The sequence below is a fragment of the Mobula hypostoma genome, chromosome 23 (assembly GCF_963921235.1).
Source record: "Mobula hypostoma chromosome 23, sMobHyp1.1, whole genome shotgun sequence".
Classification (NCBI taxonomy): domain Eukaryota; kingdom Metazoa; phylum Chordata; class Chondrichthyes; order Myliobatiformes; family Myliobatidae; genus Mobula; species Mobula hypostoma.
Window position 1 is genome coordinate 35,835,502 of NC_086119.1, and position 18,956 is coordinate 35,854,457.

At 39.5% G+C, this 18,956-nt stretch overlaps 1 protein-coding gene across 1 annotated transcript in view; it reads right to left on the minus strand.

Annotated features, from left to right (window-relative positions):
• The window catches only part of tyw1 (tRNA-yW synthesizing protein 1 homolog (S. cerevisiae)), a 206,850-nt gene that overhangs the window by 176,417 nt on the left and 11,477 nt on the right, over nt 1-18,956 (minus strand). The window contains exons 5-7 of the mRNA XM_063031174.1: nt 17,715-17,909; nt 12,044-12,346; nt 8,909-9,028 (exon numbers count right to left, since the gene is read on the minus strand). Coding sequence (XP_062887244.1) covers nt 8,909-9,028; nt 12,044-12,346; nt 17,715-17,909 — 618 coding nt within the window. The remainder of the gene's footprint in view (nt 1-8,908; nt 9,029-12,043; nt 12,347-17,714; nt 17,910-18,956) is intronic.

Sequence of the window (18,956 nt, forward strand, 5' to 3'; positions counted from 1 at the left end):
CAGAACTGTTTTATTCAACGAATGAGACATTCTTGGAAGAAGAGGCCTATTTGACCCAATATTGCATGACATTTTATATGCCAAAGATCAAACGGTAGTGGCAGGACAATTCTATAGTTACAATGCATCTACAAGACTCCCTTTGAATTACATATAATTTTCAAAACTCCTTCCTCACACTCACACTCTAAACACCCAAAATGAATGTTAGTCAGCATTGTCTGGTGCCCAAAGCTCCAGGAAACATTCAGCACTGCACTTTAAATTTAAGATACAATCTACATTCAGGTCTAAAGATTGGCTGCCAAAGTTAATATTTTGCTATATATCCTGACTCCAGAATATGCCCTAACAGATAGAGTAGAAGGTCAAGATCTTATTTCTAGGGTAGTGGTTTGAAAACAAGAGAGCATGTGCTTAAAGTGAGAGAAATGATTTTTATATGGGATGTGAGGACTAAGTTTTCACACACACAAATAAACAAACAATCTGGAATACACTACCAGAGAAGCAGGTAAAATCAAATAAAATTACTATATTTAAGTGGAACTTAGACAGAAACACAAGATATTAATGCAAGCAAATAGAATTGGTGTAGATGGGCAAAATGTTCAGTAGTGATGTGTTGGCCCACAGGGTGTGTTTTCACATTATACAATTCTGACTCTAAAGCCAAAGATGAGCAACACTTACAGATGCATTACCCAATCAATGAGTTAACTGGCTGGGGTACCTGTTTGCTTGTGATTGGTTTTGAGAAATTCAAAGAAGAGTATTCAAACTTGTTCACATTAAGGTAAAATGCAGGCAGTTAACCATGGTCTTTGAGGTGGATGTTTCACACAAGCATTGGCTTAACACCTTGATTCACTTTAGAATACCAGGAAAAATCTCTTGCTGCCCACAGCTGACATTGAGATGCCTTGCTGTTTATTGCCTAAGAAACAAACCTACAAAATAGGATTCTTCACATCTATTACGATAGTGGTGACTTTGTACTACTTTGATAATTATCTCTCTGTTATTCCTTTATGGACCAACGCAATTTCAAAAACTCATTGGGTAACGAGCAACTTTCGGAAAAAGTTAAAACCGTTATCCTAACCTTGCAGTCAACCAGTTTCCCACCTCCTCTAACCATCTTCTTACATCGATATGCAAATTGAATTCCCCACCTTCTTCCCTCCTTCCCAACCTAGCCTAAATCTTAACACATTACAATAACAGTGTGATGCTACTCAAGTTAATGAGAAATTAATGCCAGGAAGTTGAAGTGGAAAGAAGAGAGCCATTGGCTCCCAGAAGAGCCGCAGCCCTTCCAGGAAGCAGCAAGTGCTTCAAAGTGATGCACTGAAGGGCAAAAACAATGCTGGGCAAAAAGATAAAGCAGGGCTTTCGATGGCAGCTGAGACAAGTACAGGAAAAAAAGCATAAAGGAAATAAAATTAGTAAAGTAAAATGAGAAGAAAGTTTTATTTCAACCCAAATTCAAACTTTCTGATTCCTGGGATGGCAGGACTTTCATATGATGAAAGACTGGATGAACTAGGCTTATACTCGTTGGAACTTAGAAGATTGAGCGGGGGATCTTATTGAAACGTATAAAATCCTAAAGGGATTGGCCAGGCTAGATGTAGGAAGATTGTCCCTGATGTTGGGGAAGTCCAGAACGAGGGGTCACAGTTTGAGGATAAAGGGGAAGCCTTTTAGGACTGAGATTCTTCACACAGAGAGTGGTGAATCTGTGGAATTCTCTGCCACAGGAAACAGTTGAGGCCAGTTCATTGGCTATATTTAAGAGGGAGTTAGATATGGCCCTTGTGGCTAAAGGGATCAGGGGGTATGGAGGGAAGGCTGATGCAGGGTTCTGAGTTGGATGATCAGCCATGATCATACTGAATGGCGGTGCAGGCTCGAAGGGCCGAATGGCCTACTCCTGCACCTATTTTCTATGTTTCTATGTTTTTGAACTTGAATTAAGAGACAATCTGTTTAAGGAGGAGCAGCACCCCCTAGTGCCAGAGGAAACCAAGGAAGCACAGAGCAACAGAACCACCTGGTGTCTGATGAGGGTAATGACTTAACATTTAAAGGCAACCCCCACATTAGAGATGGGTCATGTTCCTTAAAAAAGTCTATGTTGTGACTTCCTGCAAACCCTCCTTTCCCATTGAATCAATGTTATAAGCATTCCTATAGGATACTTCTCTCTCATGTTAAACATTTTTTAATGGTGATGACAAAGTGACTCACAATCATAACCTAGCAGCTGAAGGAATAAGCTCATCTCATGTAAATAAAAACAAAATTATTAGTTCTAGTCACTCAGTACTGAAGGGCAATAAAACTTGGATATGATGTCATTGTGTTAACTAGGTTGGCAGTCACAGAAAGTCCTTCCTTTGCAGCAATCTTTCCATCTGAGGGCACGTGAACAGACCTCACAGAGCTGATCATCTGCATGGCATTTTCTCTGCTGTGCAAAATTTATGTAATTGGAAAAGGTTTAGGAAGTGGGCTAATCAAGAAAAGGGGTGGGATTTAAAGATCAGGGTTCACGGGAGAAAACTGGTGCTGAAGGAGTTCTGGGATAATGGGTTAAAGCACAGTGGTTTAGTGAAAGTACAGTAAAGGAGTTGGACACGGCTATAGTGGCTCCACACAATGTGCTAGCCCTCCACTCTGAGAAGACTGTTCACATGCCGTCAGATTGGAGCGTTGTGCCCAAGGAGGGACTCACTTTCACTGTCAACACAATTTATGAGGAAAAATCATCGCCACATCTTATCCACAGTACTGAGTGACTGAAATAAAATTGACAAATTTTTACAAACTATTTTGTGTTTATTTTCCCCCCACAAACTCTATTAAAGCAAATTTGATTCCGTATCTCAAACAAGAGAAAATCTGCAGATTGTAAAAATCGAAGCAAAACATGCAAAATGCTGGAGGAACTCAGCAGGCCAAGCAGCATCTATGGAAAAGAGAACACTTGACATTTCAGGCCGAAACTCTTCCTCCAGTTCTGATGAAAGATTCGGCCCAAAACGTCAACTGTTTACTCTTTTCCATAGATACTGCCTAGCCTGCTGAGATCCTCCAGCATTTTGTGTGTTGCTTTGAATCTCACTCTTTTGAGTAGTACTTGTTTTATTTTACCCAAAGATAGGTAACAGGCCCTTCCAGCCCAGCAAGCCTGCACTGCCCAATTAATCTACTAACTTGTACATCTTTGGAATGGGGGAGAAAATGGGATCACTCATTGGCCACAAGGAGAACATACAAACTCTTTACAGATAGAGGCAAAATTGATTGAAACCAGTTCACTAGCGCTGTAATAGTGTTACACTGCTACATTATTGTGCGAGTTTATCGATATAGAAGCTTCAAATAATCATTGACATTTTTTGTTCAGTTTTCAAGACGTGGGAGTCACAGGCAAGGCCATCATTTAGTTCCCCTCCTCTACTGTTTTTGACCATGGCTTTAAGCCATTTTAACAGTTCTACAGTTGATAGTGTTACCACAGTTCTATTTGTAAGGATGGATCAACAGAAATGATGGTGTGCTGTCTTCTTCAACTGCTGCAGTCTTCTGTTATAAGTACTTCCACAATGTTGTAAACATCAATCCCTACTGTTACAAAAGTCAGAAATGGATGACTTGCATATTTACTTATTACAACATGGAAGGAACCCATGCAGCCCATCAGACCTATGCCTCCTCCCAGTCCCATTCTCCCCCTTCCTTATTTTCCCACAGCCTACAACATTCTCTCTTATGTGCAGCAACTTCTCTTTTGCCTCTTTAGGGGCAATTTACAGTAGCTAATTAACCTACCAGCACTCTTTGAGATGTGGGCAGTCAATGGAGTAGCTGGTGCCACTCAGTCACAGGCTGAACAAAGCCCAAATCAAACTATGGCCCCTGGAGTTCTGAGGAAGCAGCACTAACTGTTGCAGCACCCTTGAATATATTGACTGAGCCGTAATGAGTTGGATTGGATTTGCCCTGATTTTTGTTAATAAGATTAAGAAGATGCCAGGGTACTAGAACAGCTTGATTAGAATTGCAGCTACTTCTGGAGGACAAGGCTTCATTAATACAGCTGGGATGTTATCTGGCACCAAAGTCTTTGCTGTAGCCAGGGCTCTCAGCCATTTCTGACTTGTGATCTCAGAAAGAGGCCAGGTTTTCACCTGGCTGAAAATAATTGTGAATGCTTCAGTCTAGTCTTTATCACTTATGTTAGGACCCACCATCATTAGGATGGGGATGCCTCCAAAAACTTTGTTCTACCAACAGTATAATTTTATTTTAGGAACTTCATACTTAACACTTACATTTTGTTTGATTTTTGGAAGGATTATAGAAGAATAAAAAGGTTAAAAGCAGAAAATATTCCTTAAACCAAGGGTGCACAACTTTTGAATTCATAGAATGAAAACAGGCATTTTTTAGACCAAAACTGGCAAGTTTACAACTCCTTTAAAATAGACAGAAAGCAAAATCAGAATTAATTATGTTTAGAAAAATCAATTGAGAACACCTAAGTACAAAATAATAGGAATAAATCACTGACGGGATTAGTTAATATATTAAAATAATCAAACAGGTATATCCATTAAACAACGTTGGCGTACAATAGTTAATGAAGTAATAAAAAAGATGAGTGATTTTATCCATTAAGTGATTAAATGAATTCTTCTCTTCAGTTTCAATAGTGTGTTGTCATTCCAGACAAGTTTAATTGAGCTGGATGGTTAATGACACATGGAACTGGATAAAAGTTCTGTCCTGCGCAAAATGCTCTGAGAGCTATTAAATATACACAAAACTCTTAAGACAGATGTCATGCATCTTAAAATCCTCAAGGAATTATATTTCTTCAATGTTCCACAAATCCTGGAGAAATATCTGAAGATTATGAAATAAATGTGGTTTCAATATTCCAAACAACAGCATGCTGTGCAGCCTATAAACACAGCCAAATATATAAAGGGCGAAATATGCTCTGTCTGGGCATAAGACAATCATTCAGTTTGCTCTGGGACTATTACTGCAATGACTAGATATTGCAGTAGAAACAACTGGGGAACCCAAATATCACTGGCAATGTTACTAAAGATTAATCAGGTAACATCATCCAGGAAATCCATATCTACACTTCAACAAGGAACTCGAAATTTACCATTGAGATGCCCTGTTCTTCCAAAACCTTCATTCTCGCAGAAACTTACTAAGATACTAAACATGCAATATCACACAACATATCATTGATTTTACAGGTACCAGTAAACACACTGGTGAAAGCTAGGGATTATCCACTTCAGTTCAAGTGAATTTTCAAAGGGCAATCTTAATTACTGTCAAGTCACTGCACTAGAACCAAAAATTAACTACTGCAAGCAAGAGACTTCATTCTTCAGATTTTAGTTACTGATAAACATAAAAACAATAACACTTTTTTGTCATTTGTCCTATTTCAGTCCCATTTTTCCATTAATTAGTTTGTTTTGTGCATATTATTAGACACTGCATGAACAATTCTAGCTGACAGTCCATATCTCAGTGAGGAAACTGTAATGTGATTAGATTAAGGAGACATATACAGCTTGGAGTGGGCAAAAATTACAACCTCCTCACTGATATCCATGAACTGTAAACAAAATGAAAAGAAAATCATTTTCCCTTTTCACACAGTTCTTGGATGCTGTGAAAATGACAGCACACTCGATGTTAATCTGCTGAGAGCCTTCAACTAGAAGCAAAACATTGTAGCATGTGTCATAATTGTTATAAAACAATAGACATATTGTTGCATGCTGTTCACAGTTGCCTTTTTTAAACCTATATCATTTCAGCTCCATTACCTTAGATAATGATTATTAATCAGTCCTAATATTCTTGCTGATAAGCTTCTCTTCTTGCATCAAGAATTAAGAAACTTTTCAGAAGTTTGTGCTTTGTTCAATAATTACTGACAAATTTAACCTCCCGAAGTGCTGATCGTGAATGCACTGATGCATTCGATCAGAAAACATTTGCTTAAAACAGGATTTTCTAACCTGGGGTTAATGGTAGGGGTGCATTGCATAAAAAAAGGTTGGGAACCCCTGTTTAAAAGATTCAGTAAGGCTGACAGGGGTGGCACAGTCCCTCACAGTTCCAGAGATCCAGGTTCAATCATGACCACTGGTGCTGCCTGTGGAGTTTGTATGCTCTCCCCACGTCTGTGTGGATTCCCTTTTCCACCCCAACCCCCCACTCCCTACCAGGTGCGCCCATTTCCTTCCACGCCCCAAAGACATAATAATGCCACTTAACATAGGTAACTGGCAAATAAATCAAAGGGGATCTGATAATCATGTGAGAGAGAGAAAAAGTTGCAGGGAAATAGGAAGGCAAAATGAAGACCGGTATCTGTTGGGAGCTGACGTGGATTCCGCAGATAAATGGACTTGTGAGAGGTAATAGTTAGATAAATATCAATGATATCTATCATGCAATTAAAAAACAATTAACATACCAGTGAATAGTTATACTAGTCAACCTATACTTGACAAAGTAAACAAAAACTTTTACCTGGGAATTTCCATGTAATGGACAACATAAGTGCGGGGTCTGAGCTTACATGGGCAGCTACTCTCTAATATTGGTTTTAAAATTTTATTTCTGCTCGTAATATCAGGACCACTGATTTAAATAAGTCAAAATCAATCCTATTCATGTTCATTTTTTTAAATATATACAATTATTTTCATCATGCATAAGATGCTTAATTTATATTCTTGCTGAGTTCATTGCAGGTACTAGCTGAAACTGACAAGCATGCTCTCATTTATAAACTTCTTGAACTAGTACAAGAAAAATAAGAGAATAAAGGAATTTCAAGAGGCATTTGCATAAATTATACTTATACATTAACGAATGTTCATTAATGAGCGAATTATTGGTAATGGAAAGACAAGACAGAAAAAAAAGGGCATTATGAAATTACTTTATCTTTTCACAAACTGTACAGGTTTTATAACAATCCTCGCAGTTCATTCAATTCCTCAGGAAATTTGCTTGGATGATTTCAGCAACTGGATCTTAACAGTACATTCAAATTAATTATCATAAACATTACTTTATCTGTGAGGTATTAATGTCACTATTTCCCCAACTGCTTTCAATAAAAGTCAGCAAAGCAACACAAAACATTTAAATGGTCATCTTCAGCTTCAAGGGAACACAGCAGAGGAGAGCTGAGTTCAAGAATAAGTATGATAGATCTATATAGACAATGGCAAGGGTTTCCTTTTGTCCATAGACTCCAAACAGCATTTCAATATTTCTCTAGGATAGAACTCAAAGTTCAGACAGACAAAAAGAACAGCTTTCCTCAACCCTGGAACATCTGGAAAGCAAAGATGCATACATCAGGATGCTCCTTATCAACTACAGCTCCGCATTCAATACCTCATCCCTTTAAAACTAATCAACAAGCTTCAGGACTGTGGCCTCAATAACTCCTTGTGGAACTTGGATCCTCAAATTCCTCACTTGCAGACCCCAGTCAGTTTGGATTGGCAACATCTCCTCCATAATCTCCATCCCAGCAGATGCACAAGGCTGTGTGCTTATCCCCCTGTTCTACTCTCTTTACACTTATGATTGCATGGGTAAGTACAGCTCCAATGCCATACTCAAGTTTGCTGATGACACCAGTGTCACAGGCTGAATCAAAGGGGGTGATGAATCAGCATATAGAAGGCATGTTGAATGTCTGGTGCCATAACAACAAACTCTTAATGTCAGCAAGACCAAAGAACTGATTATTGACTTCAGAAGGAGGAAACCAAATGTCAATGAGCCAGTCCTCATTGGAGGATCAGAGTGGAGAGGAACAGTAACTTATATTCCTCAGTGTCATTATTTCAGAGGGCCAGTCCTAGGCTCAGCATGTACGTGCAAATACGAAGAAAGCACAGTGGTACCACTGCTTCCTTAGGAGTTTGCTTAGTTTCAGCATGATACCTAAAACTTTGACAAATTTCAATAGATGTGTGGTGGAGAGTATGATGACTTGCTGCATCACAGCCGGGTATGGAAACACCAATGCCCTGGAACTGAAAATCCCACAAAAGTATTTGATATGGCCCTCCCAACCATTGAGCACACCTACAGAAAGTGTTGTCGCAGGAAAGTAGCATCCATCATCGGGGTCCCCTGGCACTCAGGTCATGCTCTCTTCTCACTGCTGCCCTCACGAAGAAGGGACAGGAGCCTCAGGATTCCCACAACCTGGTTCACAAACAGCTATTTCCACTTAACCATCAGAGTCTTGAACTAGAGGGGATAACTTCCCTCAACTTCACTTGCCCCATCATTGATATGTTCGCACAACCTACTTTCAGGGACTCTTCATCTCATGTTCAAGATACTTATGGCGTATTATTATTATTTATTTCTTTTTGTATTTGCAAAGTTTTTTGTCATTTGCACACTAGTTGAAAGCCCAGTTTAGTGTGGTGTTTCATTGATTCCATTGGGGATATTATCCTATTACGGAGTTATTAATTATGCCCTCCAGAAAATGAATCTCAGGGTCGTACATGGTGACATATATGTACTTCGGTAATAAAGATACTTTGAACTTTGAAGGCCATAAGATAATAAACAAGACTGACGATAGCTGTCAACTTATTTGGAACTCAAATGACAGAAAATAAAAGTTCCATTTCAAAGATAATATTTCACTACCGAGAAAATAATAAAAATAAAGCTGATCTATACTTTGTGCTGAAAAAAAAATATTAAGTCTTGAACCTTAGTATAGTTCTGTACCAGAAATCTTGATCGATTGATGTCAATCTTTGTTCACTGGTGCACTAACCTATCACCATGATTAATGGAGTCATACCTTTGTTTGCTTCCTGTTGTTCATTATTGTGCCCAGGTCCTCTACATCAATGACAGAAGCAGCTTCTGTGGCATCTTCCACCCCAGATTCTTCTTCACTTGTTGTCTCAAACAATTCTTCCTAGAGAACATGCAAATAAAAACATGGGAAAATAATAAATCAAGATAAAAACTTATCACCACTAATTCCTTTGATTTTTCAAGTACACCAACGTCCTTCTGGGAGGAAATCTGCCATTGCTATCCAATCTACCCTTTGTATGACTCCAGAAATACAATAACATAGTTGATTCTTACAGTCCTCAGAGATGCCCTTCCAAGTCACTGAGTTGTACCATAACTACTATCTTAGAGCAAAAGAATAATAAAACTTTATAGCATATCTGGTATAACCTAGGCAACAAATTCTGATGTAGACAAGCCACTGACAACTCAGCGGATCGTTGCAAAATGCTCCTCAAAAACACTGAATGTATGTTAAATCAAAACGAGAGAAAGAAGCCAACATAAAATTGACAGAAGCTGATTGTTTAAACATATGCAGAACACATTCGACTACTTCAAGCTCAGATCTGTGGAGGGAATTCACCTGGAAGAATACCTTAAGATTTTTCATAACACTAAAAATAAAGAAGTTACAAAGTAACAGACCAGAACAAGGTCAATGTTGGAGAATGTGTGATAATATGTTGGCTGATCATTTTCATATTTTCTGGGAATGTCCAAAGATTTTGTCTTATTGGTTAGATGTGGTAACAGAGGTAAGATCAATAATCAGCCCAGAGATTAATTTTGATTTAAACATTATTTATTTGAGTAATGTACCAAATGGATAGTTGTTACAATTGTTGCAAAGATATTTGTTACAAATACTACTAGCAGCCAGTAAGAAAGCAATTACCAGGAAATGGCTAAGCAAAGAGTCTCCTACAGTCCTGGAATGGATAGAAATAGTTCAACAAATTTATGTTATGGAATGATTGACTTTCTCTCTGAGACATGGCACTAAAAAATTTGAAAGATACTGGGAAAATTGGACATTTTATTTGAACATGACTTCTTCACTGTACACAACAAACAACAGGAATTCTGCAGATGCTGGAAATTCAAGCAACACACATCAAAGTTGCTGGTGAACGCAGCAGGCCAGGCAGCATCTCTAGGAAGAGGTGCAGTCGACGTTTCAGGCCGAGACCCTTCGTCAGGACTAACTGAAGGAAGAGTGAGTAAGGGATTTGAAAGTTGGAGGGGGAGGGGGAGATCCAAAATGATAGGAGAAGACAGGAGGGGGAGGGATGGAGCCAAGAGCTGGACAGGTGATTGGCAAAAGGGATACGAGAGGATCATGGGACAGGAGGTCCAGGAAGAAAGACGGCGGGGGGAACCCAGAGGATGGGCAAGGGGTATATTCAGAGGGACAGAGGGAGAAAAAGGAGAGTGATAGAAAGAATGTGTGTATAAAAATAAGTAACAGATGGGGTACGAGGGGGAGGTGGGGCATTAGCGGAAGTTAGAGAAGTCGATGTTCATGCCATCAGGTTGGAGGCTACCCAGACGGAATATAAGGTGTTGTTCCTCCAACCTGAGTGTGGCTTCATCTTTACAGTAGAGGAGGCCGTGGATAGACATGTCAGAATGGGAATGGGATGTGGAATTAAAATGTGTGGCCACTGGGAGATCCTGCTTTCTCTGGCGGACAGAGCATAGGTGTTCAGTAAAGCGGTCTCCCAGTCTGCGTCGGGTCTCGCCAATATATAAAAGGCCACATCGGGAGCACCTTCATTTATTTCACTGTACATTTATTTGGTTTGAAGAACTTTGTTTTATTTCTTCCTATGAGGGAACCTGCAGAATGGACTTTAAAGTCAAGTCAAGTCAAATCAAATTTATTTATTAAGTACATTTAAAAACAACACATGTTGACCAAAGTGCTATATAAACCATAATAGGTAGCTAAAGTCACAAATACAAGAAACACAGATATAACCAACAAGGCACACCACTTATAGGCACAAAATAAACACGAGCCTCGGCACAAGCCAAAAATCAGCCACATCAGTAAGATTCAAACGCTAGTGAATAAAGATAAGTTTTGAGCCTGGACTTAAAAGAGTCAAGGGAGGGGGCAGATCTGATAGGGAGGGGAATGCTGTTCCAGAGTCTAGGGGCTAGAACAGCAAAGGCGCGGTCACCCCTGAACTTAAATTTAGATTGCGGGACAGCGAGCAGCCCCAAGTCAGCCGACTTGAGGGACCTGGAAGTAGAATAAGGGGTTAGAAGGTCTGCGATATAGGAGGGGGCCAGTCCATTTAGGGCTTTATAAAGAAACAGGAGAACCTTAAAATCAATTCTAAACCGTATGGTAGCCAGTAGAGAGAGGCCAGGATAGAAGTAATACGGTCTCTCTTCCGGGCACCTGCCAGGAGCCTGGCTGCGGCGTTCTGGGCCAGTTGCAGACGGGAGGGGGACGACTGACTAATCCCAGTATACAGGGAGACGGAATAGTGCAAGCGGGGGGATATAAGGGCTTGGATTACTTTCTCAAGATCTTTGAAAGAGAGAAATGACTTGATTTTGGCAATAGTACGAAGCTAGAAAAAACTGGCATGGATCTTAAGGTTCCCCTAAGACTCTGAAGGACAATTATGGATATAAGAGTTTGGTTAACCTTGATACAGCAATGTAACCCATTTCTCTATTCATTTTTTCTATTATGATATGGATTTTACTTCACCTATGATGACCCTGTCTGTCTGTTTTTATCCTGTTTGTTGTTATCAGCAAAACAATAAAGTTTTAAAAAAAGTGTCAAACTTGGGAAAGTTGTACTACAGACTAGCAGAGCAGTAATGATACTTCCAGAATTATACCTCCCAGACAACATGCCTGTGTCCTTCATCACAGAGCATGAAAACATCTTGCCCAGACACCAGAGGCAGCAGGACAGTGGTAAAATAATTATACCCATCAAGCTGTTCCCACAACGTATCAAAGTCCAGAAGAGAGATTTCTATGTGATTCAGTAAAAATATGAAAACACTATTTAATGAATCAAGTTGAATTCATCCTCTACTACACATAAGGTTACAGGTCAAAGTTGTAATGTGGTACTTGCTGTAATTTTGAACAAATTTACCTCTCCACTACTGTGATCCTTTGTTCCTTCCGACAGTTCTTCATCCTGAAAGGATTTTTCTTTATGTTTCTTCTCTTTAGACTTGCAACTCCCTTTTTGGCAGGTACCATCACACTCTTTTTCGCCTCCTTTATCTCCTTTATGAAGTGTATGTAGTCTACTTAAGAACTTGGCTAGCCATCCACTGAAATCTGCTTCAATACTGCCATGTTTGCTCTTGACCACATTGCAATCACCCTCACCTCGAGTCATAATACGGCTGGCACTTAACATCCACAGCCACATGTCAATGTTTTTACCAACCTGTAAAGAACGTGTAAAGTATAACATTAAGAAATTATTATTTTATTATTCTGGGTAGAATGCAGCACACAAAATACATGAGCAAAAAGACTAAAATGCAAGAGAGTAACCATGGAAAATGATTTACTGGCACAGGAATGCAGTAACAGGACCTCCAAAGGAAATATACACTCAGTAGCCACTTTATTAGGTACAGCTGAACACCTGCTCATTAATGCAAATATTTAATCAGCCAATCATGTGGCAGAAACTCAATACATAAAAGCATGCAGACTTTGTCTGAGTTGCTATTCAGACCAAACATTCGAATGGGGAAGTAATGTGATCCAAGTGACTGACTATTGGCGCCAGTTTGAGTATTTCAGAAACTGCTGATCGCCTGGTATTTTCATGCAGAATTGTCTCTAGAGTGCACAGTGCAAACAAAAAACAAAACATTCAGTGAGCATCAGTTCTGTGGGGCAAAAAAAAACCTGTTAATGACAGAGGTCAAAGGAGAAAGGACAGACTGGTTCAAGCTGACAGGAAGGTGACAGTAACTCAAATAACCATGTGTTATAACTGTGGTGTGCACAAGAGTATCTCTAAGCACACAATACATCGAGCGGATGGGCTACAGAAGCAGAAGCCGGTGAACGTACACTGAGTGGCCACTTTATTGCATACAGCAGGTACCTAATAAAGTGGCTACCAAGTGTATTTCTTTACAGCAGCATCGGTCAATACCTGACTACGCAATAGCGATAGGGGCCTCTGTAGTCAGGGTACAGACTGGTGTTTCATTCGCTGTGAGCGAGAATGTGCTGCCTTCCCAATACCATGATAAAGGATGTCTCTGAGCAGGCACAAGGCATTCTGAGAATGAGCAGCCAGAGATCATGGGCCATTTCTACTTGCTTATAACAACATAGGCAAGAAGAAAAGAGGTGCTGCAAAGAAGAGGTCATGTAGAAAGCTAAAGATTAGGACCCTCCAGGATTGCAATCCAAGGATTACTCCCTGTGTCTCAAAGTAGTGAAAGTAGGACTAGGAGAATAAGGCAAATGGTTGTGTGGCTGCAGAAATGCCAGAGACAGGATGCTTTAAACTAGTCTGGTAAAGATGTAGAATCCAAAGTGCCACATTGATGAGATTATACCACAGGCCCCCAATAATTGCGGAGGAAAAGACTGAGAGTTAAAGATTTTGGTGAATAAAAGGTTAATATTGGCTTTTTGAATATGGAAACCAGTTTGCAGCTTAGTTTCTTAAAGATACGGCCTTGGCTTTTAGCAAACAACTATTAGAATAAATACTTGCAGTAGATTACTTTATTAGAATAAGCTTCTGTCTTTGTTAATACAGACTTGTACACAGGGCTAAGGTTTTTTTTTGAACTTTAGCTGTTGCTATGGGCATAGCTAATCCCAAACGAACTGCATGTGAACCTAGCTTATCTTCTGTAATTCACAAGGGAATCAAACAGACTTTGCAATTGATTTGTACATGTAATAAAAGGTGCTGTGCTCTCTGTATTAGTTAGAGATTGAAACCCACTGTTAGTAGTTCCAGTCCCCACAACTTTGTGAATAAAGCTCTCTTTACTTCGGTCTGAAATGTCTGAGTGGTGTATTTGAGTAATTTCTCCAACAGTAAACAGAAATTAGAGGTGTATACATGAGGGAAATGAGGGAAATCAAAGATAGCTGTAGGAACAATAGAGGTGTAATAGATTATTTTAATTTTCTAAATTCAGAATCTGAATCAGGTTTATTATCACCGGCATGTGACGTGAAATTTGTTAACTTAGCAGCAGCAGTTCAATGCAATACATAATCTAGCAGAGAGAGAGAAAAAAATAATAAATAAAATAAACATAATAATAAACAAGTAAATCAATGATGTATATTTAATAGATTTTTTTTTAAATATGCAAAAACAGAAATACTGTATATTAAAAAAAGTGAGGTAGTGTCCAAAGCTTCAATGTCCATTTAGGAATCGGATGGCAGAGGGGACGAAGCTGTCCCAGAATCACTGAGTGTGTGCCTTCAGGCTTCTGTATCTCCTACCTGATGGTAACAGTGAGAAAAGGGCATACCCTGGGTGCTGGAGGTCCTTAATAATGGACACTGCCTTTCTGAGACACAGCTCCTTGAAGATGTCCTGGGTACTTTGTAAGCTAGTGCCCAAGATGGAGCTGACTAGATTTACAACATTCTGCAGCTTCTTTCGGTCCTGTGCTGTAGCACCTCCATACCAGACAGTGATACAGTCTGTCAGAATGTTCTCCACGGTACAACTATAGAAGTTTTTGAGTGTATTTGTTGACATGCCAAATCTCTTCAAACTCCTAATAAAGTATAGCCACCATCTTCCCTTCTTTATGACTACATCAATATGTTGGGACCAGGTTAGATCCTCAGAGATCTTGACACTGAGGAACTTGAAGCTGCTCACTCTCTCCACTTCTGATCCCTCTATGAGGATTGGTATGTGTTCCTTCATTTTATCCTTCCTAAAGTCCACAATCAGCTCTTTTGTCTTACTGACGGTGAATGCCAGGTTGTTGCTACGGTACCGTTCCACTAATTGGCATATCTCATTCCTGTACGCTCTCTCGTCACCACCTGAGATTCTACCAACAATGGTTGTATCGTCAGCAAACTCGTAGATGGTACTTGAGCTATGCCTAGCCACACAGTCACGTGTATACAGAGAGTAGAGCAGTGGGCTAAGCACACAGCCCTGAGGTGTGCCAGTGTTTATTGTCAGCGAGGAGGATATGTTATCACCAATCTGCACAGACTGTGGTCTTCCGGTTAGGAAGTCGAGGACCCAATTGCAGAGGGAGGTACAGAGGCCCAGGTTTTGCAACTTCTCAGTCAGGATTGTGGGAATGATGGTATTAAATGTTGAGCTGTAGTCAATGAACAGCATCTTGACATAGGTGTTTGTGTTATTGGAACTGCCCTACTACTAAAGGATTAGGTGAGGGAATTTTTTTTTTAAATTGTATCCAAGAAAGTTTTCTGAAGCAATACATAGATGACCCTACCAGAAATGGGGCCAAATTCAACCTCCTCTTAGAAAATGAAACAAGTGATTGACTTATTACTTTGGTACAGTAACCACTGATGCCCTCAGTTGGTTGGGGTCGACCATGGATATTGCATCTTAACTGCCAGGGCAGTAGGATATGGAAAACTAGCTGCCCAAGCTCCTCCTCCCCACGCAGCTGATGAATCCAAAGGAACAGCAGAGACCAGTACAGCTTGGCACAGTGGTGTCACAGGAGTTGCCAGTCAGCACTGGACTCAATGCAAGACTACGTTAAGGACACCAGCTCCAGATTTTTCCTAGGGGTTTACTCCTGAGAAGTCTTCCCCATGAGTGGTTACAGTCGCAGGGCAGCGGAGGTTTGAGATCAAAGTTTCCCTTCTGCTAGATCAGCTGCCAACCACGGCTGACAAGACCTAACGGCCCAAGGTTTCTAGTTTTGATGTGCCAGTGACTCGCCTTTGCCTCTTCTTCCATCAGTAGAAACAGCAACACTGGGCTTAGTAGCTAAGCCGCATGTGAAGTCCAGGAGCTGGACTTGGCTGTTAGAGACACATGCCATTGGAAACCTTTAATAGTGGAAGCTTATCCCCACAAACCGCACCCCCCCCCACCCCCAGCTGTGACAACCTTAAGGATCCACAATTCAACATATTCACGGAGAAAGATAGGACTGGTTTGCAAGTTAAATTGCTAAATTAGGGGAAGGTTAATTTGATGACACCAAACAGGAACACTCTAATGTTAATTAGGAAAGACAGTGTGCAGGTAAAGGGACATCTAGCAAATGGAAGACTTAAGTTAAGTAGGAAGACTTAAGGTCCAGCATGCTTCTGTTAGAGAGGGCAAGACTGTCAAGATTAGAGAAACTTGGTTGACAAGGGATATTAAGGGTCTTGTTAAAAAAAAAAGGAGCCAAATAGATTCAGACTCAAAGAGTCACTCAGCCCAATTCAGCCATGCCAGTCAAATTGCCTCGCCACATCCCAACCCCCTAAACCACCCCTATCCAAGTACCCATTGAAATGTCTTTAGAATGTTGTAAATGTATCTTTCTTCACCACCTCCTCTGGTAGCTTAGCTCACATGGCCACCACTTTGCATAGAAAAACTTGCCCTCTATATCCCCTTTAATCATTCTCTTCCTCACTTTAAACTTATGTACATTAAATCTAAACCTAAAAGGATAGGTGTAGGTGAGAGGGAGAATGTTTAAGAGGATCTGAGAGGTAAATTATTCTCATAAAGTGTAGGTAGTACCTGGAATGAAATGATAAAGTAAAGAACAGCAACAATATTTATGAGATGGAACACACACAAATATGCAGCATCTGACAATTTTCTTTTGTGATTGAACATTTATGAGGTAATTGAACATTAAGGTACTTGACTGAAGAATGAGGTGACATGGAATTAATGGAGGCAAGTGAGATTAGTATAAACAGGCACAATCATCAACATAGATGTGGCAGATTGAAGGCCCTGCTTTGATACTAGGCAGCATTAAAATAACAACTCTAAGTTACTATGTAACATTTAATGAAGCGCCCCAAAGTAAAATGTTTAAAAATATCTTTTTGGGACGTGGTCAATGAGCAGAACAATTCAGCTCTGAAAGATCACTGCCATTAAACTTTAGCTCAGCACCTCTCTCCACAGAAGCTGCCTGAGCAGAGTACACTGGCATTTTACATTTTATTTTAGTACTAATTAAATAGCTTACTCTACCTACCTTACATGTAATTACCATCCTCTTGTTTAACTTCAAAGCTTGTTATGTCAAAGCAGGTAGATCTTTCCTATTCCTTAACATTGTGTCAAAACCCACAATTTAGTGAAGCAAGGTAACACTATCTAAAGCATATGCTAGAACGTTAAAGCACGTACACTGGCATCAGATAATTCACAAAATTACCTGATTTATATATTTAATACAAGATTAAAATGTTTATAATCAGTAAAAAATTATCATATTTGTAGTTGGTACCTTAATGCCAATTTACAAGGAGCATTTTGTCCCCCTTCCAAATACAATAGAATGCACACTAAACCAGACTGCTGTAATGAAATAAAAAGCAAACCTCACATACTAGCTAGAGTATGTAATCTAGATTAGAATTTCAGATCTGTCCAATACAGGGCTATAGGATCAATAGCCACACTTTGTTGATTTCTATTCCATTGGAATCTTCCTCCAACCTTTCAGATACTGACCAAAATGCAATGAAATTCCAGAAGACATTTGGATCGACACATTATAATTATTTAGCATCCACACAGCAGAACATCAAATCATAAACTTTTACAAATACAAAGGCAGTTTACTTACAGTATTGTAGTGATTTGTGTAAACAGAATTGCCCAATCCAAATACTGCATATCTCAAGCCTTTGAGGTAAGTTTTGCCATATCTAAAGTCATGCGTTGCCTCTTCCAACCACTTACAGAACCAGGCTGCGCTTTCTGTTGGTTGCCCATCAGTGTATGTGGAAACCATGAATATGCAGAGAGTTTTATTCGAAATCTGAACATACAAAAAAAATTAAAACATTTTGTAAAACGTGGCATAACCTCAGCTCCTCTATCATTCTCCTCAGATACCACTTTGTATAATGACAATTGTATATTCATTAACATATTAAGATCATTCAACAAAATTCAGGTCTGTATATGACACCAGATTAAATAATATTGAGGTATTTCTGTAAAGCCAACAACCTAGACTTTTATTTCAAACATCTCAGAGCAGATTTTCGAAATAAATATTGCAAAATATTCAAAGTTAAAATATGGGGTGTTACAACTAAACTCTGTAACATGCAAAAATACAACAAATCAAGTCAATCTGTTTCATGCAAGTATTAAAATTTAAAATCAAGTATCAAATAAGCAATGAAAGTAATCTTTTTGGAGAACTTCTGGATTGTTGTTGCTACATGCTGTATTAATATAAATACAGCTAAGATTGTTAGCATTCCTCAAACGCAAACTACAGAAAGGTGGGAGCTTGCCTTTAACCCTAAAAAGAACTGCACCATTACAGAATATATACAGTAGCAGTTAGTGTAACAGTCTACAGCACCAGCAAAGGAAAGATTAGGATTCAATTCCCACTACTGTCTACAAGGAGTTTGGATGTTCTCCCCGTGGCCTCATGGGTTTTCTCCCACATTCTAAAAAAAACGTATGGGTTAGGATTAGTAGGTTACGGGCTTGCTGCGTTGGTGCCAAAAGCATGTGATACTTGTGGGTGACCCTCCCCACCACCCCTGCATCTCCGGACTGAGTTGGCTGTTGACGCAAACAATGTGTTTCACTATATGTTTCAGTGCTTCAATGTAAATGTGACAAATAAAGCTAATATAATCTTATTTCGTAGTATCGAATAACATTTCTGTGCTGGAAACTAAATGATACAAATAGGTTTAAAGCCCTTTCAACTTTAGGATACTAGATTCAAATCTAACTCAGTGGGTTGAAAATCTTCTGTGCGCTGTATCAAAGGGTCTTGTCTGAAGAAACCCCAAACCAGTTCCTATAGCAAAAATAAGTTATCTTTAAAACAGTAATA